The sequence below is a fragment of the Equus quagga genome, unplaced genomic scaffold (assembly GCF_021613505.1).
Source record: "Equus quagga isolate Etosha38 unplaced genomic scaffold, UCLA_HA_Equagga_1.0 876_RagTag, whole genome shotgun sequence".
Classification (NCBI taxonomy): Eukaryota; Metazoa; Chordata; class Mammalia; order Perissodactyla; family Equidae; genus Equus; species Equus quagga.
Window position 1 is genome coordinate 73,098 of NW_025803611.1, and position 25,052 is coordinate 98,149.

General features: G+C 43.7%; 1 protein-coding gene across 1 annotated transcript; it reads left to right on the forward strand.

Annotated features, from left to right (window-relative positions):
* Positions 1-305: 305 nt before the first annotated feature.
* LOC124234539 (solute carrier family 28 member 3-like) lies at positions 306-23,894 on the forward strand. The gene is made up of 18 exons (XM_046651881.1): positions 306-416; positions 2,213-2,381; positions 2,543-2,636; positions 3,672-3,763; positions 4,460-4,649; positions 5,716-5,860; positions 7,117-7,230; positions 7,847-7,924; positions 9,992-10,072; positions 11,699-11,779; positions 13,687-13,812; positions 14,954-15,084; positions 17,833-18,001; positions 18,397-18,594; positions 21,622-21,703; positions 22,425-22,523; positions 22,750-22,870; positions 23,750-23,894. The coding sequence occupies exons 1-18, from the start codon at positions 306-308 to the stop codon at positions 23,874-23,876; spliced, it is 2,208 nt and encodes a 735-aa protein (XP_046507837.1). The 3' UTR covers positions 23,877-23,894.
* The last annotated feature ends 1,158 nt before the right edge of the window (positions 23,895-25,052 follow it).

A 25,052-nucleotide genomic window follows, 5' to 3' on the forward strand; every position in this document is an offset into this window, starting at 1 on the left:
CGTGCAAATTTAACCACCATGCACTGGGCCAGCTCCTGTTCTCTCTTTCTATAAAGAGGGCAATATTAGACTAGTTAGGCTTATTTGTTGTATTAAATTACACAAAATTGTCAAATAAATAAGAATAAACCTTCTTAGGTTATATCAGGTGGGTAAATGTTACTGATATAAATGGTTCTTGATACCTGTTTCACATCTCAAAGTGCTCCAGATATCTGTAGGAAACTCCAAAAACTGACAATAGGGCCTGATACCAGTTCTGTGCAGTTAGGGAGGTAGCCTTCAGGGCGCTCAACATCTGAGATATGACAGAAGAAATTACAGATGACCAGGAGATGCAGAGGCAAGCTATTCTGCTCACAGTGGCTCTCCAGTCAGCTCGAGGTCACCCGAGGGAGAAGAAGAAGACGCCAAGGGTGAGTGACCCTGACTCCCCCACCCCCACAGGACCAGAGGCCACCAGTGAAGTTGGGGCCTAATCAGTGTGTAACTATAGACAAGAAGTGCATTGGGATTGTCCAAACCAACCCGAGAGAGGGAAGGGATCAGACAAGACCAAGCCATGGCAATTGCCCATGACTACAGATGAGATATGATGGGGCCGTGGACCTCCAAGGTTGGCTCCAGGCAACTAGATCCTCATCTCTGGGTAACCTTAGCAGTGGGAGAAGAGCATGTTGAATTTTTGCTCGATACTGGGCCACATGCCCGGTGTTAAATACCCAAAAAGGAAACCTTTCAAAAAAGAAAATGTGACAGACAAGGAGTATCGGTAGAGGAGAGACCAGAAGGTTTCTGGAGCCTTTGGCCTGTGAAATGGGATCAAAAACATTAAGATGTTCTTTATTATATATATCAGAATGCCCTGTTCCTCTCCTCAGGAGAGACATGTTATCAAAACTGGCGGCCTTGATAAACTGGGAACAAGACAAAATAGAAATCCAAGCCCCCAAAAATTGTGAGGTCGAGCTCATGGCCTTATTACAAAACACACCAGTACCTGAAAAGGAAGAAATTCCCCAAACATTCTAGGCTGAGTCAGCTCAGAGATATGGACACAAGGACAAATGGGACAGGCAGTCATTGCCATTCCTGTAAATGTGGTCTTAAAGCAGATAGGCCACTGGCCTCTCACATAACTATGCCCCCTAAAGTCAGAAGCCATAAGAAAAATCCCTCCTGTAGTTGACAAACTTTTAAAACAAGGAATAAGCCAGCCACATAGATCCCCATGTAACACTCCCATTTTGTCCACTAAAAAGCTGGGAAAAAGGGAGTACAGATTTGTTGAAGACCTTAGAGCTGTCAACAAAACAGTCCAAGACCCACATCCTGTAGGACCTAATCCTTACACCTGCTGGCTAATCTCCCTGGGGCAGCATCTTTCAGACAGTGCGAGATTTAAGAGATGCTTTATTTTACGTCCCATTGGACCCTGAGTCCCAAGAGATTTTTGCCTTTGAATGGGAGGACCCAGACTCCTACCGGAAACAACAATACTGCTGGGCTGTCTTCCCCCAAGGACTTAAAAACTCCCCTACAATTTTGGGGGGAAATCCTTGGCTGAGATTTAAGGGAATTAAAATTAAAGCAAAGGACTATATTATAGTATGTGGCTGACATCCTAGCAGGCAGTCCTTGTAAGCAAATCTCTGATGAGAACATAGGGACCATGTTAAACCTCTTAGCTAGTAAAGAATATAAATTTTCTAAGGGAAAAACACTGATATCTAAAGAGACTGTAAAGTATTTGGGGCTTATTATTTCAAAAGGGCAGCACAGCCTTCCCCAAGAGAAGAAAATGGTAATATATCAACTTCTCCATCAAGAAGATGTAAGTAGCTATGAGGATTCTTGAGATGGCTGGGTTCTGCCACATGTGGATCCCTAATTGGGGTTGATTGCTAAGTCTTTCTATGACAAATTACAGGGGCCAGAAATGGACCCCTTTGAAAGGAATAAGCTATGTGACCAAGCTTTCAATAAGCTTAGAAACTTACTAATAGAAGCACCTGCACTGGCCTTACCAGACCTGAGCAAACCATCTGACTTCTACATTCATGAAAGAGAAGGAATAACTCTGGGAGTATTATCCCAAATATTGGGACCCTTAAAGAGAGTGATAGCCTGTTTCTCAAAGCAGCTAGACACCGTGGCAAAAAGATGGCCTTCATGCCTGAGAGCTGTAACTGCCACCTCCCTGTTAACCAAGGATATGAACAACTTAGAGCTATGCCTGGTGACCCGCAGACTTACCTCCGACCAGCGGGAAAAATTCTACTCCTCTACTGGCCCCTATGACAACACTCATGCTCAGGAAGAAGTAATTACAGAAGATGGACCTTTGACTCATGCCCTCAAGAATGAGGAGCAGGATAAAAGTAGAGGAGGGATTCTGTCACCAGCCCTGGACTGTAGCCTGCTTCTCTTGTCCTGCCTAAATTCTAACCTTTTGTGTTTGACCTAATTCTCTTGTCTTCTTGAAAGGTGCAGGCATTCTTCTCTCCAACAACTTTGGGGTCTTGAGCTTATGCGCTTTCAGCTATGCACGAGGAAGAAGCTCTAAGAGACAACTGCCCTGGACCCAATAGCTCTGAATCAGATAAGACTGACAGGAATGACACCTACGCAGACAGGTGGGGAGTTGTTCTAAAGTAATCTGCCATCACTAACATTGCAAATTCTCCTCTGGGAGGGACAAAGCAGCCATTTTTAGATCACGTGATGCATGTAAATGCATGATTTCAAACTACGCATGTGCAAGCTTCTGCCCACCTCTACATGCGATGATAAAACTTCCCCTTTGAATGTTCATTCCCTACCCCAAATAAAGATACCCACCACACTGTGCTCAGGGAGCCATGGCTTTGTGAATTATTCCCTATGGTCTCTGTTTTCTTTCCTGCATGCCGCAAACAAAATTTCTGCTTTGTGTGACAACTACTTCTGGTGTAGATTGATTAACTTGCCAAGTAGGGGACACATGTTTAGTCTGGAAACATACCCACCATAAAAAAACTCCATACTCATAACGAAACTCTGGACAGAAGCAAAGACCTGCCAACAATTCTAGAACTTTCTGAGGAAGCTATGTTACAACATACTGGTTAATAGCTCTCAAATCCACAAGATCCTACTTTATATTCAAGCACCCAGTGAGGTCTGTCAGCCTCCCGCTAAAAAGTACGATGAGCGAGGACAGGGGACCACCAGCTTCCTCAAACTTTGTGTAACCAGAAGGGATGACAGTTCATTGGATTTTTTTTGTCTTTTAAATCTCAACATTTAATAACAGTGTCTTAAAAGCTAATGTAGGCCCTCATAGTCCGGTGAGAAACACCCTCGTCCTGTGATTTATTTTCAGCTTTTGGTTAGCTCTCCATCTCCCTGCTCCATTTCCAGGAGCACATTTTCTCATCTCTGTAACCCCTCAAGGACTGGCACATACAATTCAGCAAATCACATCCATTCAGCAAAGGCAGATCCAAGCCACGGCTGCTTTTAGTCTAAAATGAAAAGGGTTTCCCGTTTCTACATTGTAGGACACGCACTTCTTGAGTTTGGTCATTTGCTTGCTTGATTTACAAAGCCCCATCCACCCTTAGCTGCCAGTTTATTTCATGATTTTGGTGTTGACTTCTGCCTGCATTTTTGCTTTTGTCTTCTTACAGGTATCGGGAAAGGAAGTATGGTACAGTTCGGGATTTTTCTCAGAAACACAAAACCACCCTTTGGTACATCTTCTGGGGCATCTTATTAGCAGGTAAATAACAAAGGGGGATGAGATAGAAGTGTCTCTTTTTGCAGATCCCCCAAATATTAGCTGTACTTGCCTCCTACAAAAACAAGTGGCAGGCCACATTTAACCTGCAGACCATGTTTGCTGACCTTTAGCAGGAAACCTTGCTGTTCTTATCCTACAACTTCCTCTTCAAAAGCAGCCCCCTTGGTAATTGCCCCACCCCTTCCCCTTTCCTGTAGAGATCCCAGGACACTTAGATATTGTTGGTGGGTCTGTTTTCCTATTCAAGCTTAGGCCAAATCTGAGCGGCAAACCAGCAAAATCAATACCTTTAGTGAGTGGTGGCTTCAACTCCTGGCCTTTCTCTGACGGAAGCTCACCTGCCGAGTCTGAAGGCCAGAAAAAAGTGGTTAGTACTGAGTGAGAGGCCCAGGGATGAAGCATCAGGATTCGAGAACTCAGAAGGTTCTATGAGAGAAGAAGACCTAGCACGCTGTCCTCCTAGTCTTCATGGTGACATTGTTAGGGACTTGCTTGGAAAAACAACAGAAGCCCCCCAAATCCACTACTTATAATCAGAGGAGCCCACACCCCTATCACGAGCTCTCCCGCCTTCAATGCTCCCTTGACTGAACCTCCCCTTGGCTGAGCCGATTGGTGCTGTGGCTGGTCTCCAGCTGGTGCTGATGGTCCCCATCTGTGTCTGCTTCCCGGCAGGTTACCTGGCTATGGTGATCGCTGCGTGTGCCCTCAACTTTCACCGAGCCCTTCCTCTCTTTGTGATCACCGTGGCTGCCATCTTCTTTGTGGTCTGGGATCACTTTATGGCCAAATATGAGCATCGAATCAAAGAGCTCCTGTCTCCTGGCAGAAGGCTTCTGGACAGCCATTGGTCCTGGCTGAAGTGGTAAATGCAGTTGGTTCTCTTACTGCCATTGAGAGGGAGCTTAGTCTTTTCGAACACTCTTCCAAAACTGTGTTCTGAAATTCCTTCCTCATTTAGGGGATATTGAAGCTAGAGACAACCTAGGGAATAATCTGTTAAAATCCTTTCCTTTTACAAACAGGAAATCAAGGCCTGGATAAGGTGAGGAGTCGTTCGAGATGTGTTCAAATGTCCCTACAAATTGCCTTAATTTCAACTGCCACTAAATGATAAGATGTTCTCCAAAGGATGGGATGGTTCTTACTTGGGGAGGTGACCCTCTGCTCTAGGCATGAAGCTGGCCCCCTTGGGAGGAAAGGTCTGTGAATTATTAAAGCCAACCCTCTCCTACAGGAGCCCATGGCCTGCAGGTGATCACTCAGAGTGTTTCCCACAGCCTCTCTTTGTGGGACCTCCTCTCTCTCCAGGTGGCCCTGCTGGGTGGGACGCAGGACCCATTCTCCTCAGTATGGCCCACCTGGGACCTACCAGGAAACTTCACACATCCTTGGCCTAATAAACCAGGGTTGTGCAATCCCAACACAGCACCCTTTCTGGTTCTGCCATCCAAGCTGTGAGTCAACCTTGTCATGCCCACCTGATTCCCCAGGGAGTTGAATCCACTCTAAAGTTCAACTTGGTTCTCTGGGGCTCAGATGACGGCTCTCCCTTAAAGGGAAGAAAGTAGCACCTCAGCCATCTTCCAAAATGGAGATGAGGACTACCCATAGATCTCTCAAAGAAATCACTAGACTTCTCTCCAAACATCCTTTCTTCTCTCTCACCCCTTTATATATCCTTGAAGGGTCCAAGGGTTGTGGAATGAGGGTGACACATTGCTTAATCTTTTGGCTATTTGCCTTTATAGCCACAACAAAAGAGGGTCTGTTGCAATTTCTAGAAGCATAACTTCTGGTGCCAGAGTGTGTTACTCTTAATATGTTTTGTTTGTTAGTTTAAACCTGATTATGATTTTCAGGCTAGCACTTAAATGCGACAAATGTTGCCACAAATACAACAAATGATGCCCCCTTTCTGGTTCTCTCAGGGTGATTTGGAGCTCTCTGATCCTGGGAGTTGTTTTATGGCTGATCTTTGACACCGCCAAACTGGGCCAACAGCAGCTGGTGTCCTTCGGTGGGCTCATAATGTTCATTATCCTGATGTTTCTATTTTCCAAGCACCCAACCAAAGTAAGTATCGATTTGATCTTTTTTGGTTTTTCTCTCTCTTTTTTTCTCATGTGTAAATTGCTCAAAATAATGAGTGTGAGAGAATTGAACTGTTATTCAGTGTTTTTTCTTACCTTGTTTTGATATTTTGAGTGGCTAGGGGGCCCTTCTTTCTGAACTTTCATAGAATTGTCCGTTTCTCCTTGTTCATTCTGAGTAATTTTCCAGTCACACGTTCAGTGAGATGTTCTGTCGTGTCAAGTCCAACTTCTACTCGTGTACCTTCCTCTCCCCATCACATACACATTCAAAGAAAACTCATCCATTTTGATCCAGATTTCCCAGACCAGTAAATAATCTAATATTCTACGATGGGATTCTGCAGTTTATCAAATTTATGTTTGCAATTTTGGCTATTTTACTCCAAAACTTTGTCCTTAAATAGTTTTGTTCACATTGAATTTCAAACTCATCCTTGTTCTGTCAGTCAGTAACCCAACACATGGGCAAATATTCTGAGACATCAGTTGTTCACAAATGACTCATAATGGCAAATCTTGGAAGACTTTACTGACTGAAAGGTTCACCCCTCAAAAAATAAGCATTAGTCAGAGACCAAAGCAACCTAATGTGATCCAAATTCTTTGCCCTGTGAACATCTCTGCTGTGTTCTATGCCTCCAATACCATAGTTCTTTGCTGGCCACTCCTCTCTGCACCAAAAATGAAAGCAGCTGATTGTCCATGACTCTGCTTTCCCTGGGTCTGGGTTAGAGATAATTGGTTCCTTTTACAGTGAAATGAGAGCCCCTTAACAGCGTGGAATGTCTTTCACTTAATTCACTTACAGTTTGTCAGATCAACAAACCTAGGATGCACAGAAAAGTCCTGTTCTGCCTCTCCATCTTCCAGAAGGGGAAATAATTATAGGTATCGAATATTTACACTGTGACCATCAAGGATAGATCCTTCCTCCTTATGGCCCTGCTAAGACTACTCTTTGGGTCTGAGTTGTTTTATCATGACATCATGGTTACAGACTCCCCTGAGAATGAAGGCTTCAAACTCAGGTTTAGAAAGAGGGAATACAACCCTGAGATTTCTGGATATGAGTCTATCAAGGGACTCTCTGCTTGTGACTGCTTGGGCATCCCAGAGAAGGTGGGTCACAGGCCACGAGTGAGAAGCTGCCAAGGAAATCGTGATCCTCTGGGTGTTTATGCTGAGGTCAGCATTCATCCTCTAATAAGATACTTCTCTCTCCATCTTTCTGCATAGGTTCGCTGGAGGCCTGTCTTTTGGGGAATTGGGTTACAGTTTCTTCTTGGGCTCATAATACTAAGGACTGGCCCTGGATTTATGGCCTTCCAGTGGTTGGGCAAACAAGTTCAGGTAAGTTGGGTTCAAAAGAACATCTTGCTTTTACAGTGCTTCTAACATTTGGATATAACCCTTAAGATATATCAAAAATAGGTTTATTTATCTCCATGAGTTGACATAAACTTTAATTTTATAGCATGAGTTAGACAATTTTGTGTAGAAAATGTTAATCTGTCCAGTTCATTGATACTATTGTTGCCTCTCACCCATACCATCCACTACATCTCTCCCCTATCCCGGTTGCCCCCTTCATCCTGCCCAAGGGGTGTCACACTTCTAAGATGGTTCCACAAACAGAGAGACAGGTTTTCTTTGTATCTAGTGGTCAGCAGTGCCACCCATGTGCCATTTATTGCTTCTGGAGCAAATTACCACACCCAGCTTACTCTTCAGCACCCTAGAGTCATATTGAATGTTAGAAATGCTGGGAAATCTGTGCGCAGTTATAGTTCAAAAATACACTTCCATGCCACCCACTGGAGGGAGAAAAGCTGAGAAAACTAACTCTCCAAGTCTATCCAACAAGTGAGCTGGGTCCTCACCCTCTGCAGAGCCTGACGGCTCCTGGGAACCGTAACCACCGCTTCAGGGGTTATGATGATCTGCTCTTGTCCTTTCTTTATCTCAGACCTTCTTGGAGCACACTGATGCTGGTACTTCCTTTGTCTTTGGTGAGAACTACACAGACCACTACTTGGCATTTAAGGTAAAGTCAAACCCTTTTCTACGGAGTCACGTCCTTTTCAGTAAATTCTCAGTCTTTGTGGATGTTTGGATAGAACCCAACTGCCAGAAACCAGGCGTACAGCTGCTGGGCACATCATAGGTGCACAGCACACCACTGTCCTTTCTTATGACAATTTTATCTGAAGTCATTGCAGTGTAAATGTTTTAATTTGTTACTATAGCATTAAGGGAAACATCTAGAGGACACAGAAATGTTCAAATACTTTTGGAGGGCTTGTAGTGTTGTCTGAGATACTCATGAAAAATCATGTGGGGAAACAGTATCTGAGATTTCAGGGAAAAGATCATTTGGTACCTGGCCATGAACAGGCATGTGGCCAATAATGGCTGCTAGGTCCAGGATCAGTGACAGGTGCACCCTCAGGAAATCCTCAGTCCCAGGCCAACCAGGACAGCTGGTCACCCACATCAGCCTCTGTTCTTCCAGAACCAACCTCGTGCTAAACCGTTCCCATTTTCCTTCAGCACAGCCTTTGCCTAGGGAAGCCTGGGGGCTGGGCCTTCTCTGAGCCAAAGAGGGATGTTATTTTACAGGGGAAAGGCAGCCTGGCCCCATGCCCGGGCCTCATTGATTCCCCCGGGGCTCCCACAAGCCCCAGGAAGTCACTGTCCTCTGGGAAGTCCCTACAGATGCTGGTCAATGAGTCAGAAAGATGCATTTGGCTTTTTCTTCAGTTTTTATTTTTGTGGTGTATTATTGTTCCTACACTTCTAAACTGTCTTCTCACATAGGGACTCCAAATTTACCTCCAAATTACCCCAGTTTCAGTTAGGCTAACTGTTAGGCTCTATATTTTTTTCAACTGCTGTTTTGATGCTTTGGTGCTGAGATAACTAAGCCATCTCTGAAAGGTCGAGTGTTTACAAATTAAGATGGAAATATGCTCATATCGTGATCTGAATCCACATGGGAAAAAATAAAGTCACAAAGAAGGTGTGACTTGCTGCCCAGACTGCAGCAGTGTCTCAGCCCTCCCGCCCGCTCCCCCCAGGGCAGTAGCCTCCATCCTCTCTGCCAGCACAGAATCCCTGTGGGCACATTCGAGGGATGAGCCCCTTGGACTTCCTGAGGCTTTCAGGAAGGCTCTGCCTGCCCATTAAAGCCAACAAAAGCACGTAAGAGTGTGAGCTCTGAATGACGGCGCAGAAAGTCTTTTAATATATGGTATTAATAGAGTTTCCTAAATTGGATCCTGTACAAATTGTCCTCCGTCATTCTGAGCCTCTGGTGGCAGCTTGTCCCTGGCCCTTTAGCTGGGGAGCAGATGGGAAGGGGTGGGGAGGGGTATGGGTGGGGAGGGACTGAGACCGCAGCTCTGTGTGGTCTCTGCAGGGGAGACACGGCTCCCTGTAGACACACAGGCTGCACTGAAGGCACCCAAAGAGCATCTGGAAAATAGGACCTAGGAAAGGACAACCTTTGTGAACACAGATGTAAGCTAGTTTCCAAAATGTAACCATTTGTTAGTGATCAAAAGTTTATAAGTAAAATAATTTTCATTCTAAAAGCTAAAAGAGTGGATGCTTCCTCTGTAGGAGGCACTGTGTTTGTGGACCTACTGTGCTCTATCTGATCTGTGCAGCCACTTTGAATAAGGATCTGAGGTTGCTCGCACTTAATCGCGACCCAGGTTACTCTGCTAATAAGTGGTGAAGCTCATGTCTATTTAATATCAGAACAAGAACATCTGCCAGTGGCCTTCAGTTTAGTGAGCCTAATTATTACATATTCCCCCAAAACTTTATTCCTTCTCTGAGACACTAAAGGAAGAAAAGATCATTATAGCAAAGGGGAAAAAATGTCAACTTTCCTGTGAAATATACTCAAGCTTATCCAAGCAAATTAGAATAAGAGACTGTAGATGGGGTAGCTGTCTGATAAAGTGTTGTTTAGTGCCAGAAGATTCCAGTATTTTTATGACGTTTCAGAGGGGAAAAAGGAGCTAGAAAGAAGGAGACTGATCTGAAACCTACTAATACTCCTGAGGCCAACGTTGCCCATGATTGCTTCCATCTCCCCCTCCAGTACCTGCCTATGCTGGTTTTCTTCAGCGCCATCATGTACATGCTCTACTACCTAGGACTGATGCAGTGGATCATTAGAAAGGTACGGTACCAGAGGGATGGGTGACAGGTGTTGAGCTGATTCTTTCAGGGACAAAGTCCTAAATACCTTTCATCCAGAGTTTTCCAAAGTGCCTCTCTCTTCATGCTAAGATCCAACCCCCTCCCCAAGTTATTAGATTCAAACCCCAAAATCCTACATGTGTCCTTAGAGGGAGGTTTATCTCGGGACTTCTGACAGGGCTTTGACTTGCAACCCACTGATATCTTCATGAAACCTTAGCAATTACTTCTTCTTTTTTTTTTTTTTTTTGAGGAAGATTAGCCCTGAGCTAACTACTGCCAGTCCTCCTCTTTTTGCTGAGGAAGCCTGGCCCTGAGCTAACATTGTGCCCATCTTCCTCTACTTTATATGTGGGATGCCTACCACAGCATGGCTTGCCAAGTGGTACTTTGTCTGCACCTGGGATCTGAACTGGCGAACCCCGGGCGGTGGAGAAGCGGAACGTGCAAACTTAACCCCTGCGCCACCGGGCCGGCCCCAGCAATTACTTCTTTAGCCACAGAATTGACTCCCACAGGTCCCACACCTGCCTGGGAAAACAGCACTGTCCTCCATCTTGGTGACAGCCCTGTGCCTTACACAGAGTCACTGATTATCTGCAGGAGGTTCCTAAAGGGGGCACTCTCGGCTGGAAGCTGCTAGGGAATCAGAGCAAGAAGGGGAAGCTGCTTTTCGCTCCTCAGGGAATTTTATAAGCACACAGATTTTTTTTTTTAAGTCTAAAAAGTTAATCTCTTTCCTGCTGTCCCAGGAACTGTCAGTCCTACAGTCTCGTTAGACCAGAGAACTATGAAAGGTGTAAGCCGGTTTGAACACACACGAGAGTGAGGCCGTGCACACAGGGTTCATGCACAACCCAGCCCTCCTTTGATCCCTGTCAATAAATAAAATGGAGAGAGAGAGAACCAGAATTTCAGCAGAATTCAGAATTACAGCAAGAGCACCAGGGCCCGCAATTTTCCAATTGTAGATTTAAGCATTCAGAATTACTGTGCCCATGTCTAAGGAGAAAGAATGCCACAGGAAGTCCCCATCCTGAGGTGGGCACCACAGTCTCTGGTTGGAAGGACCACTATGAAAGTGGGACCATAAACCGTGTTTGACTGAGAGTTAAGTAGAAAAGGCCAGATGTCAACTACACTCCACTACTTGTTAGCTGGGTGGTTTTTGACAAAACAGTTAAACTCTTCTGTGCCTCAGTTTCCTCTTCTGTCAAATGGGCATAATTATAGGACCTCCCTCAAAGGGTTATTGTGTGGATTAAAGCATTACTCAGATCAAGGGCTCAAAACTGCCTGGAATGCAGTAAGCCTGCCATGACTGTCAGCAATTATTATAACTTATGACTTGTCCACAACGTTTCAGTAGAAATTCATTCGAATGATGTTGAAAGTATGTGCAATGACTCAGACTTACCCCTCCAATAGGAGGGTGTGATTGGCCTGCTCTAAGGACTAGATAAGATGTCCTCACAGTTAGGACATTGCTGGCCTGCCGACAGTTGTTGAAGGCCTCAGCATTTTCCTCCAAAGACTTTTATCCCTACTTTGAAGTTTTGTGTGTACAAATAGCTCTTCACTGACTTTGTCCCTTGTCCCCTTTTAGATTGGATGGGTCATGCTGGTTACTATGGGATCATCTCCTGTTGAATCTGTAGTTGCAGCCGGCGGTATATTTGTTGGATTTGTAAGTTGTAATATCAAAAAACAAAAACAAACACCTGTTAAAATGGATACGCTTTCCAGAAAGCCAAATAAAAAAATATGATGATTTTATTTCTCTTAGTGTAGAGGGAAGACTGTTAAAATAAGGACCCCTTAACATTGACAAACAGAGAGAGAATAAGAGAGAGAGAGAGAGAGAGAGATCCCTTCCAAGAGTCTCAGTGCACGAACGCGGCATTGGGGTTCTGGAAATTTGATGGAGAGGACGAAAGATTGAGGCATTTTGTCAAAGCATCAGAGTTCTCATGCATAGATGCTCAACCAATCTTTTCTGAATTTATAGAATTGTTGAGGCCTCTGGCCCACCCTTCAGAGGCGAGCAGCTCATTTACTCACATGGAGTTCACTGCTGTCTTGAGCCCGAAAACCCGTAACAGGCAGCCTCACATGCCGTAGTGTAAGGCTGGGGCGATGAAAGAGACCAGGAAAGGCTCCCACCGACAACCGTGCAGCTGTATAGATGCCTGAGTTCATTCTCAACTTGACTGAACTGGCCAACAGTCTGTCTTTGCTGAGCCTGAGGAACAATGCTGAGGAGCAAAAGCATTTTCACTCGCTGATCCATCCCATGGTTAGATGCTCTTTTGCCTGAAGTCCATTTAAGCAAAGAAATATGATGCAAAAGGAGTATCTCTGAAAACAGCGGTATTCCTAAGGGACGGATGAGTGAGAAACAGTAATAATCATCCTCATCATCACTCTACACATGGAACTTCAGGCAGAAGGGAGTCACATACCAAGGAAACCAAGTGTGAGTGCTCACCAGCATGGCTGCCCAAGGAAGTTGGATTTGAAGCAAAAATAGTCCCCAGAAAAACACATGGCCCTGGATCCCAGGCTTACGACTGCTCCAGGCAGCTGAGCCTTCTTATCGGCCAGCCCAGCTTGCTAACCTGGGGCACAGCGTTCAGAGCAGGGCCCATGCTTCCTTCCCTAGGAGTTGAGATTATTATAATTACAGTAGTAAGATCTCTCTGGACTAACTAGGGCACCATCTTGAGTTGATTCCTCCTACCTGCGGGGTAAGAGGGCTCATGTACTGAATTTCTATTCAGTCCATAAATAGACGCTCAACACATTCACTCTTACAGAACAATTAGAAATAATAAGGAGAAATTGTAAAATTGCACACATGCTCAATTTGATACCTAATATGCTAAAGTTCAGCTATTATTTATGAAGAGCCCCAGGCTGCAGGCCGCCTGCCCTCCTTGATGGGACTCAAGCCTTTACAACTACATTCTACCTGATTCCTTTCCACCCAAGGGGAAAAAGGGGTCTCTGATTCTCAATTAGGGAAAAGCCTCTGGGCACCTGTCCTTGTTTATTTTTTCTGCTTGTGTCTCTATTTCCCTGCAGTGTCAGCAAAGAGGTTTAAGGTCTGTCGAGATGAAGCTGGAAGATGGGAAGTCACAGAGGCTTGGGAATCCCCAGTTCTCAAGGCCAGGCCACTGGGCAGAGGTTCTTGGCCAATGATTTTCCAACCTTAGAAAAGTGTCCCCAGCCAGCAGAGTCCAGTCCCAGGCTAAGTGGGGGCCTTGTGTGAATCGGCCTTGCAAACTCTGCAAACTTTACACATGATTCTGTCCACACACTGACCTAGAGTTCAAATGACTCAGACAGCCAGGGCTTTCAAACTTGTGCATGCCTCAGAATCACTTGGAAGGAGGTTAAAACAGGATTGCTGGCCCCACCCCCAGAGTTTCTGATTCAGTAAGTCTGAGAATTTGCATGGAGTTCCCAGGTGATGCTGATGGAGCTGGTCTGATGTCTTTTCTTAGAAACACTGCTTTAGAGGATGGAATTTTGAGTAGATTGGCATACCCTCCTTAGACTTAAAAGGGAACACTTAATCTTGTCTGTTTCCAGACGGAGTCTCCACTGCTGGTCCGACCGTGTATACAACACGCCACCAAGTCTGAACTCCATGCAATCATGACAACTGGGTTCGCTACCATGGCTGGAAATGTCTTAGGCCTATACATTTCTTTTGGAGTAAGAATATTTGGGGATCAATTTTTGGAAAATACAACCTCTTCTTTCTTTGCTATTGTCATTTCCTTTCTTTTTCTTTACCATTGCTTCTGGATGAGGAGGCCAAAAGAGTGTCCTTTTTGCTGGATGGTTGGTCACAGTTCCTTTGGCATTTGAATGGAGTCCCCAAAGGAGCTTTGGGGCTTCACTTTTATATCCCTGCCACCTAAATGTGAATCAGATCCAACCATGGCAGAATGCAATCATATTATGAGGCTACTTTGGCTGAAAATATAAATATGTAAAAAAACACACACCCTATTACACTAGTAAAGGCAATCTAAACCAGAGATCAGCAAAGAACGACCCATGGGCCAATTCTAGATCACTGCTCTTTTCTTGTAACTGAATTTATACTGGAAACCAGCTGCTCCTATTTGTTTCTCTATGGCAGCTTTCATGCTACAGAGTTGAGAAGCTCTGTCACTGGATCCCCAGATGACCCACTCTCCACCACTGTGGGAACACCGCCTGCAGAAATGTGCTGGGTGGAATGGGAGTGGGGGTGGGGTGCTGATTCTGGAATTCTGAAAAGAAAGGGAAGAGAATCCAGAAACAATAAGGGTGTGGGGAGGGGAGGGGAAAGAGTTTAAGTAGACCTGCAGTGAGAAGAGCAGAGATGCTTGCAGATCACAGGGACTCTGCGTAAAGGAGTATTACATAAAGGCACAAACTTTCAGAAGAGCACAAGGAAGACAGAGAGGGTTGTATCCATGCCTGCAGCCCCAGACATCCCCATCTAAATCGAGATGTAATGAAATATGGGCTTTAGGAACTATTTGAAAATTCCAAAGGCAAAAGAAAGGTAGAGAAATCTTTGAAAGTTCCTACAGTACAAGATTAATTCTCTTCTAAAATAATCAGACTTTGGTTTTGTGCCTCTCTCCAGGGATGTGGTCATTTCTCACAAATTCCTCCCTCTGACTGTCACGATGATGCCAACTTGGCTCCCTGAGCTCCTCCAAGCCTCCTAAGAAACATTGTTTTCTGGCATAGTTGCAATTCCTGCCCTTCTTTTCCCTTGTAAGGCTTTTGGGTCATTCTTTCTGAACACAACAGAAAAGCAAAACCTAAGTTGGCCTTCTTTCTCCTAAAATCACAGATTTCACCCACGCATTTATTAACTGCTTTAATTATGTCTGCGCCCACGTCATTGGCTTTGGCTAAACTCTTTTGGCCTGAGACAGAAATATCTAAAACAACCATCAGGGATGCCATGAAAATGGAAATGGGGTAAGTGAGATACATTCACCTCATTAACGACTATACAAGCTGCGGGGGGGCGGGGCCAGGTCCACTTTCAAAAAACAGCAAAAAATTGATAAAAAGAGCATAATGAATTATGTGATTAAAGTGAATTTGATTTCCCAATGTATTAGACTTCATTCCAAAAAATCTTGTTTCAACACTTGAAAACCTTTTTTTTTTTTAACTGAAGCATAGTTGACACACAATATTAGTTTTAGGAGTACAACACAATGATTCACCATTTATATACATTACGAAATGATGACCATGGTAAGTCTAGTAACCATGTGTCACCATACAAAGTTATTACCATATTATTGACTATATTCCTTCTGCTGTACATTACATCCCCATGATTTATTTATGGTATAACTAGAAACTTGTACTTCTTAATCCCCTTCACCTGTTTCACCCACCTCTCTTCCCTCCAGTGACTACCACTTTGTTCTCTATATCTATGAGTTTGTTTCTGTTTTGTTGTTTATTTATTTTTTAGGTTCCACATATAAATGAAATCATACAGTATTTGTCTTTCTCTGTCTGACTTATTTCACTTAGCATAATACCCTCTAGGTCTATCCATGTTGTTGCCAATGGCAAGATTTCATTTTTTATGGCAGAGTAATATTCTGTTGTATATATATATATATATATATCACATTTTCTTTATCCATTCATCTATGGATGGGCACTTAGGTTGATTTCTATATCTTGGCTATTGTAAATAATGCTACAATGAACATAGGAGCGCATATATCTTTTTGAATTAGTGTTTTCATTTTCTTTGAATAAACACTCAGAATTAGAAGTGCTGAATTGTATGGTAGTTCTATTTTTAATTTTTTGAGGAATCTCCATACTGTTTTCCATGATTGCTGCACCAATTTACATTGCCAACAACAGTGTACAAGAGTTCCCTTTTCCTCATATCCTTGCCTACACTTATTTCTTGTCTTTTGATAATAGCCATTATGACAAGTGTGAGGTAATAACTCATTGTAGTTTTAATTTGCATTTCCATGATGATTAGTGATGTTGAGCATCTTTTTATGTGTCTGTTGACCATCTGTATGTCTTCTTTGGAAAAATGTGTATTCAGGTCCTGTGCCCATTTTCTAATTGGATTTCTTGTTTGTGTCCTATTGAGTTGTATGAGTTCTTTATATATTTTGAATGTTAACCCCAAATTGGATATATCCTTTGCAAATATCTTCTCCCATTCAGTAGGTTGTCTTTTCGTTTTGTTGATGGTTTCCTTCATTGTGCAAGAGCTTTTTAGTTTGATTTAATTCCATTTGTTTACTTTTGCTTTTGTTGCCTTTGCCCCAGGAAAGAGATCCATAAAAATATTGCTAAGACCAATGTCTAAGAGCTGACTGCCTAAGTTTTCTTCTAGAAGTTTTATGGTTTTGGGTCTTACATTCAAGTTTTTAATCCATTTTGAATCTATTATTGCATATGGTCTAAGAAAGTGGCCTCAATTCATTCTTTTGCATGTAGCGGTCTAGTTTTCTCAACAACATTTGTCAAAGAGATTGTCTTTTCCCCATTGTATATTCTTGCCTCCTTTGTCATAGATTAATTAATCATATAAGCAGTGGTTTATTTCTGGGCTCTCTATTCTGTTCCATTGATCTCTGTGTCTGTTTTTGTGCCAGTACCATACTGTTTTGATTACTATAGATTTGTGGTATAGTTTGAAATTAGGGAATGTGATGCCTCCAGGTTTGTTCTTCTTTCTCAAGATTGCTTTGGCTGAAAACCTTTCTAAATACCTGCATGTCATTACATTTCCTTGACTTCAATGTAGATATTTTATTTTAAATATAGTGTAGAGTTCATTTGGCCTTGATTTAAAACTTGCAAAACCACAGCATGACCATTTCTGGAAGTGTCTTATATAATAGAGAAAGAAGGTGTGATATAGGTATCCTTAACCCCTCTTCAGTTCATTTTCTTTTGCCCTGTGAAAAACAAAGTGAAAAGGGTGGAAAAGACTAAGGGACTTAGGATGTACAAAAGTATTTCATTAAATAACCAAATCCATCAACTAGCACGTTTCTGAGATTCGCCCCTTGTTTGTATGGAGGTGAAGTCATTACCGTGAATGAAAAAGCAGGTTGTCAAAGAATATGTATATGGAATATGTGTGATTCCACTTATAAAGTTAGCAAATGTGTGAACCTACACAACATATTATTTAGGGATGCAGACATATAGGGAAATTGAAAAGAATGGGAATGATAAGCAACTTCTAGGGAGCCAGGTACCTCTGAGATTAGAGAGGATGAGATTAAGGAAGGGCACTGGGGGGCAGGGAGATTCAAAGGTGAGAGTGACGTTACATTTCTTAGGTGATGGATATCCAGGGCTTCCTTGAATTATTAGTTCTTATACCACGAATGTTTTATAAATATTCTCTGGTAGCTACTTTTAATTAAATACAATTTTTAAAACCTATAATATTTCTATCTTTTCCCAATCTTTAAATTATAAATGTCCCCAATTAAAAGAGTAGTAAAACCGTTAGACACCCAAATGCCCATCACATACACTCAGGAATTATAAACTTGTCATGATTTCATGGAATCCAGGTGAGGGTTTTGACCAAGGCATGGGCCTGAGTGTTTGTCTCTCCGTCTGAATGAGCTCTGATTACCCCATATCTACACCTGTGATGTCCATCCACCGACAGCTCCTTGTTAATTCTGCCATTGCTATTTTTTGATAAAGTGATTCGAGGAATCTCCTAGAAGCAGCATCACATGGAGCATCCTCATGCATCTTTCTGGTGACAAACATCACTGTGAATCTGATTGCCTTCCTGGCCCTATTGTCTTTTGTGAATGCAGCCCTGTCCTGGTTTGGAAACATGTTTGACTACCCACAACTGAGTTTTGAGGTATATTCTATCACATTTCTCCCGTATTTAATTTCTGCCCATCTTTGTTTAAAAATAAAATAGGTTTGTGAATCGCCTTCCCTAATTGCCTCTAGTGCACTCTTACACCAGCACAAACCTGTCATGTATCCTCTATCTTCCCACAGCTCTTTCTCTGTCTCCTGTCGCCCTCATTTCCCCATCATACAGTCATTGTCTCCATCCCAAGAATCCAGGTTATTTCCAATGACTCAATTCCCGCCTTGATTTCTAATGGATGAAGATGGACGAGGGCATGTGAAGGGATTTCTGTCTACAGGAGACAGAGGGGTGGGAACAATCTCGTCATGAGGGTGAGGCAGAAGAATGGGAGTAAAACACTACTCTAATAAAGTATCCATTTTTGGTTTTTGTAGATGATATGCTCCTACATCTTCATGCCCGTTTCCTTCATGATGGGAGTGGACTGGCAAGACTGCTTTATGGTCGCCAAACTCATAGGTTATAAGACATTCTTTACTGAATTTATAGCCTATGAGCAGCTCTCAAAATTGGTGTATTTAAGGAAAGAGGCTGGACCCAAATTTGTGGATGGTGTGCAGCAATATATGTCGGTGAGTAAATAGGTTGATTTTTCAGTGCACTTGTTTATCACATCTATATACCCATCGAATAGTTACTGGTGACTCTGTTTGTGAGGCCAGGCACTTGGGATAAATCAAATGACAAAACAGATCCCAAATCTCAGAGCTCATGGAACGCATAATGAACAGAACACCTCATAATTCTCAGTTACACTATATTAATAATTGTGTGTGTGTGTGTGTGTGTGTTTAGAAGCACAGCTAATCCTTACCACTATGATCATTTACTGTTGAGCACCATGGATGCAATCCCAGAGTCGTATGAGCTGGGACTGGAATCAATCCATCAACAATTATCGAATGCCTTCTGTGTGCAATGTACCCAGGAACTGAGGCCACAGTGTTGAACAAGTGATGAGGCCTCTGCCCTCGTGAGGCTCAGAGTCTAATGATCAGGAAGCTCTCTCCCTTTCAGCTTAAGTAAATCTATGGACTCTGAGAGACTGCCTAAATGTAACCTAGAGCCTGGACATCCTAACGAAGTAGTGAGACACAATCGCTGCTCTCCACGTAGATGAGGGAAGAGAAGCAGCGCAGGGTCTGTGTTCTGAACCTTTGAGACAAGCGCCCTAGAACTATGCCAGGACTTCAGGTCAATAGCCTGCAAGGAGATGCTCATGTCCCCTTGGCCTTGGATGGGATAAGGAAGCTCAGGCGAGGCTCCTACTTGGGCCATATTTGCAGCTGAGTCTCCAACTTCTATTTTCCTAACGAACAGAATTGTCACACACGGAAACTCCCAGGGAAATGGTGAACATTTCTGACCGCCACCATTACTCCTGGAAACAATCCATTTGGAATTAATGTCCTAGGCACATATTGGGCTTTAAAAGGAAAGGTGAGGGAAAACATGCTGCCCAAGCTTCTAAGTGAGATGGCCCACCTCTGAATAGCCCCCACTCTTCAGCCTCCCAAAGAGGAAACATGCACATTTACTCCCACGTGTTACCCAAAATAACAGCACACCCCAGGAGAGTGTTGATTTGTATGTTCTAATCAGGGCATTTGACTCACACATCTGATGTGCACAGTGGCTCTGTAGGTCTCCTGTTTCTCAAATGTTCATTCTTCAGCTGAGCACACAGTGGGGCTTGGCCAAATGTCCTCATTGTGTGGTTGCCACCACAAACCAGCTTGCTTCCCTGCCAAAAGCAAACAATAGGCTCAATTAAGTGAAATGTTTCTCATCCTCAACTGCCAGTTGCCAGGAGAGGGTAGTTTTATTAACAAGCAAAGCAAGCTCACAGGTCTGGCAGTGCTGAGCAGGTTTGTGAGCAGGTTAGTAAGAGGAGAGAGACAGGCCAGTAGAGCTGATTCGGGTTGGGGATGAGCCCACGCAGGGGCAGGTGCACAGAGGACATTTAGGAATATGAGCTCAATGGCTTCTGTAGTTGATGACTTACAATAGAAAAGCACTTTGTTTTTCTTCCCAATTTCTTATTTCTAATCAAAAAAATGGGGATGAGTCCCTGCAATTTCTGCTTACCAACCAAGAAGTGGTGGGGTTGTCCCAGTAGTCTCCTGGAAAAGGTACCACGTGACTGAAGCGTAAGATCTGGGTCCACAGGCAAAAACCCTGTGTTATCCATTAAATTATGCCCAATGCTGACCTCCATCTGAGGTAAGAGGTCGGAATGTGTATACTGCACTTTATTACTCCATTTTCTCTTTCTTAAAGATGATACTTTGCATGTTTGTTTGTTTACATGCAATATATTTCATGGCACAGAATTCAAAACGTACAAAAAGCTATAGAGGGAAAAGTGAGTCATTCTTCCTATTTCTCTGGCACTAGCTCCTCTCCCTGTGCCATATTATGCTCACTGTTCTTAGCCTTGCTCTTTGTACTTAATAACATATCTCAAATGCCTTTCCACACCAGTGCCTGTGACACAGTACTCTATGTACAAACACACCATAGTTTATTTTAGCCAGTCCCCTGTTGATGAACACTCTTATCGATTTTTTGCTATTGGAAGTAGTGCTACAATGACCGTCCCTAAACATATGGCATCTTTGCTCATGTGCTAGGAGAGCTGTAGGATGTCCTATTAATTTCCTAGTTCAGTTCTTTCCATCAGGTAGTCTTGCACATTTATGGGCAAAGACAGAGTGTAATCATCCCAGCCTCCTTTTCCTCTTCTTATAAAACCCTACGTGGCCCCATCTGTGTGCCCCCTCCGCAGATCCCCAGAAAGGAGAAAGAGGACTCTCAAGCACTTTATGCCCTCTCCCTCCCCATGGTCTCCTAATAAACTTGCCTGTTTTTGAAGCCAATTGATCTAAATGAAATGCACTAGACAGAGCAGGGGACGAGGATGAGCTTTTCCAGAAACAGTGGACTGCTCAAATACTTGACATATTTTTTCCCTGCCTGCTATATGCACGCTGACTGAAAGCATCAACAAAGGAGTTCTCAGAAACCATGAAAAGAAGAGGTGCTTGCTCAACCAAAACTTACCATGACCACTTGAGTCTTGAATGTGAGCTTTAAAAAATCCAGTCAGTGAAAGAAAAAAGGCGCCACCAGTTTTGAATGTTGCATTGGCCTGGTTTGTTCTCTGCACTAAATCATAGATTTTTCAAAATTTGGGGGAAAATAATAATTGCCTCAATTGTGTTGGTGCCTTTGCCATATTGGGTGTGTCTCTGGTCAACAGTGAAGTGCCCTGGCTCTTCCAAGCCTCTGTAGTCAGTCTTTCACCCTGAGAAAGAACCATCTGGCCTGAGCAGCACCTCTTGACTTCAGAATAGAATTCCAAGTCCTTTGTAGAGAGTCTCTCAATCCGCACAGCCCCTTTCTCTCCATTGAAATTCAAGGGGAAATGGAAAAAAGAGTCTAGGACACATGTTTGCAGCAGGTGTTTGACACCGTGCACTGTACACTTATTTGTCAGTATTGATTCTGGCATAAGAATGGGAAGCCCAGTTAGGGTGTCAGATTTACTAAGCTGGGTCACGCCATGTATGCATCTGTGTGTTTATGCTTATTTACAGATTCGTTCTGAGACAATTGCCACTTATGCTCTCTGTGGTTTTGGCAGAGCCAATGCCCTAGGGTTAGCAATCAAGACTCTCAGTAAGTAAAAAGAATATTCTTCAACAACAGATGTGCTGTAAATCTCCATGTTGCTCTGTAACATTATTCATGTCAGGAAAAGAAGGCCCTTCAAGGGCAGTAAATCCTTTGGTGTCTATTTGTTATCCCTGCTCTGCAGTGTAGTTCCCCGTGTAGACCCAAGCTAACATCGGGAAGAATCTGCCCAAATGCACAGGTGCTTCTCCAGCCAGGGGTGACACATGGCTTTTACTTCGCATGCCAATTCCAATAGACTTATAACAGCCACGTGGAGAAGGATTCTGAGGTCCACTGGAAGTTGTTGGGAAACGCTGTGATTAATGAGTGATGTCTGCCATGGGCACAGACATGGATGGTGACAGATGAGTTGCAGATGTTTGGGATCCTCCCTTGCGTAGCATTTGCCTTGCTGTGCCATCAACATGCTGTGTGCGCCCCTTGGGTGAACCTTAGGACTCGTTTCTTCTGTAGAGAATGGAAGCCTCTGGGCCTCTAGGTGTGGACAAACTGCTTTTCCTCCCACACCAGGGAACTTCTCTGGATGTGGAACTCATCACTAAGCTTGTAAATCTTGAGTTTCCCAACTAAGTTTGAATAAAAAAAGGAAAAGTCAGCTGATCTGAGACTCCAGCCCCAGAACAATTCTCAGAGGTTGGGAATTTGGAATTTTAATCAATGAGCTTTAACATTAACCTCTCATATCTGCTTCCATATTTCCCAGCACTTATAGCGTTTTTCAGAAGGGATGACATCACTGCAGTGTCAGTGAGAGCTCTGATTGCAGGAATCATCTCCTCCTTCATGATGGGCTGCATCGCAGGTATCGTTTCCACTGTGTCCTGTCCCCCTGTGCCCACAGCTCTCAGGGGGGCGGTGCCTCTAACCTGCACATGCAGCATATGCTGTGCAGAGAGCTGAGAGGCAGAGCCGTGTTAAGCATGCAGTGAAGTGAAATGTGTGGAGCATGGTGGACAAGCTAAGAAAAGAAGGAGACGTCAGTGAACTTGTGAATTAATAAAATCAGCGGTGCTCTGTTCCACTTCTAGGCATCCTCTCCAGCACTCCTGTAGACATCAACTGCCACCACATTTTAGAGAACGCCTTCAACTCCAGCTTACCTCAAAACACAACTGATGTGGTGGTGTGTTGTCAGAGCTTATTGAGCAGGTATTGTATTCTTGATCATAACCTCTTTGTATCCATCATTAATTTAAAAATTAGACCTAAAGACCCCTTGCACTTATTTTTAAACTTCATAACTCTTACTTTATTTAAATATGAGAACCTCTGTGGCAATTCTAACCGCCTTTCATTTTGACGTTTCTTGGCTAAGACTAGGACCCATAGCCATCTAGTGTTGCTCAAGCATTTCACATGCCCCCTCTGTGTGTTGGGCACTTGGTGTGAATTAGCTTGCTCGCACCTTGCAGACACTGTGCAAGTTAGGCACTGTTGCTTTTTGAAGCGTTATATAAAATCAGGGCTTAGGGAGGCTTTGTCACTGACCCAAGCAAAATGAGTGCAAGCACAATTAAGATAGAAAGACCCCAGAAAATCAAGGTCTTTCTGCTCACAGAGCCCATGCGCTTAACTAGTACTGTAGTACTCTAGTACTAGTTACGAGGTGCTGCCTCCCTTTCAAGGGGATCAAGCAATGCAGGCTGTCCTGACACGGTGATGGTGATGGGCCATGGTGGATGAGGGGTTGCCAGTGCCCCATGCCAGCCACCCCATCCCTGTACCGTTTCTATTTGCAAAATTAATACTCCCACCCCATCTGCCCTTCTTAATATGCAGGTGTTTTATAAGGATTAGTTCTATCTTTCTTTGTTTATTCTGGAGGAAATAGGGGGAGTCCTGAGGCCGAACAGGATTTGAGAGTCAAAACTAATTCTTTGGTGCCTCTGTCCTTAACCCACCCTAACCAGCGTGTGAGAGGGGAAGTCAGCTCCCTTTCTTATGCTATTTTTAATGTGTCCTCTTCTGCTCATCTACTGTTTCCATCTTCTAAGGCTCAGCTAACTGTTTCATTCTACTTTCTACCAGCACTGTTGCCATGGGTCCCGGGGAGGTCATCCCAGGAGGGTACCACAGCCTGTCTTCTTTGAAGAACTGCTGTGAATTGTTGAAGCCATCAACACTGAACTGCACTTGGATCCCTGATGAACTCTGAGTTCAGCCACTTCTCCAACAGAACTTCAAGTACAGATGCTGAACTTTCTGCTTCTGGGAGAAAAATAAAAGCTATTGTCCACAGATTAGTACTTCCATCATGGAGTCAGCTTTAACTGGAAAGAAGAAAAACAGGAGTGAACTTTTCACATCTAGGGCATCTTCCTCCCCTCCTCAGCCCCTTCCCCACTGAGAACTACTATAGTGTCCCAAAGTGAGGTGTTGTCTCCAGTCCCCAAAATGTCTTCTGACCTTGGAATTTCAGGACATGTAACCAGAGCGCAGGTATAAATGACAGCTCACAACAACTGGGCTGTGACTCAGCCATACTTATTAGTGTGAGTCTCTAAGTAGCCCAGAGTGAACCACTTCAAGAACGTCTCAGGTGAGGTCTCTCTGCATTCAGCCTGGCTGAGCTGAAATAGCCTAACAGGGAATCTCAGGTGGACGAGGACCAGTCACATATCACCCACTCATTACCTGCCCTGAGGAAGTCCCGCAGAAATCAGGCATCCTTCAGGAGAGTGCCTAGACCAGTCCAAAGCTAGGTTTTAAATCCCGTGTACTTTGAGTTATATCAGTCAGCTTGTGCTGAACTGTGCTGCAATAACAAATAATTCACAAAACTTGGTGGCTTACAAGTTTATTTTTCAGTCATATTATGTGTTTATTCAGGGTCAACTTTGGCCATACTCTAGGTTGTCTTTATTTCCAGGACCCAGGCTAAAGGAGCAGCCCCTATGTGAGGGCATGTTGGTCTTACTGGAGAGGGAAATGAAAGGTGGGGACCACATGATGGCTCTTAAAACTTCTGCTAGGAAGTGACACCCTTCACTTTCACTACATTCCATTATCCAAGGATAGTCACATGACAAGCATGAATCAATGACCATAGATGTTTTATCCTGTCATAGGGAGGGATAGCAAATATTTTTTTTTTAAGATTTTATTTTTTTCCTTTTTCTCCCCAAAGCCCCCCGGTACATAGCTGTATATTCTTAGTTGTGGGTCCTTCTAGTTGTGGCATGTGGGATGCCGCCTCAGTGTGGCTTGATGAGTGGTACCATGTCTGTGCCCAGGATATGAACCGAGGAAACACTGAGCTGCCTGCAGCGGAGCATGCGAACTTAACCACTCGGCCACGGGGCCAGCCCCAGGGATAGCAAATATTTTGAAG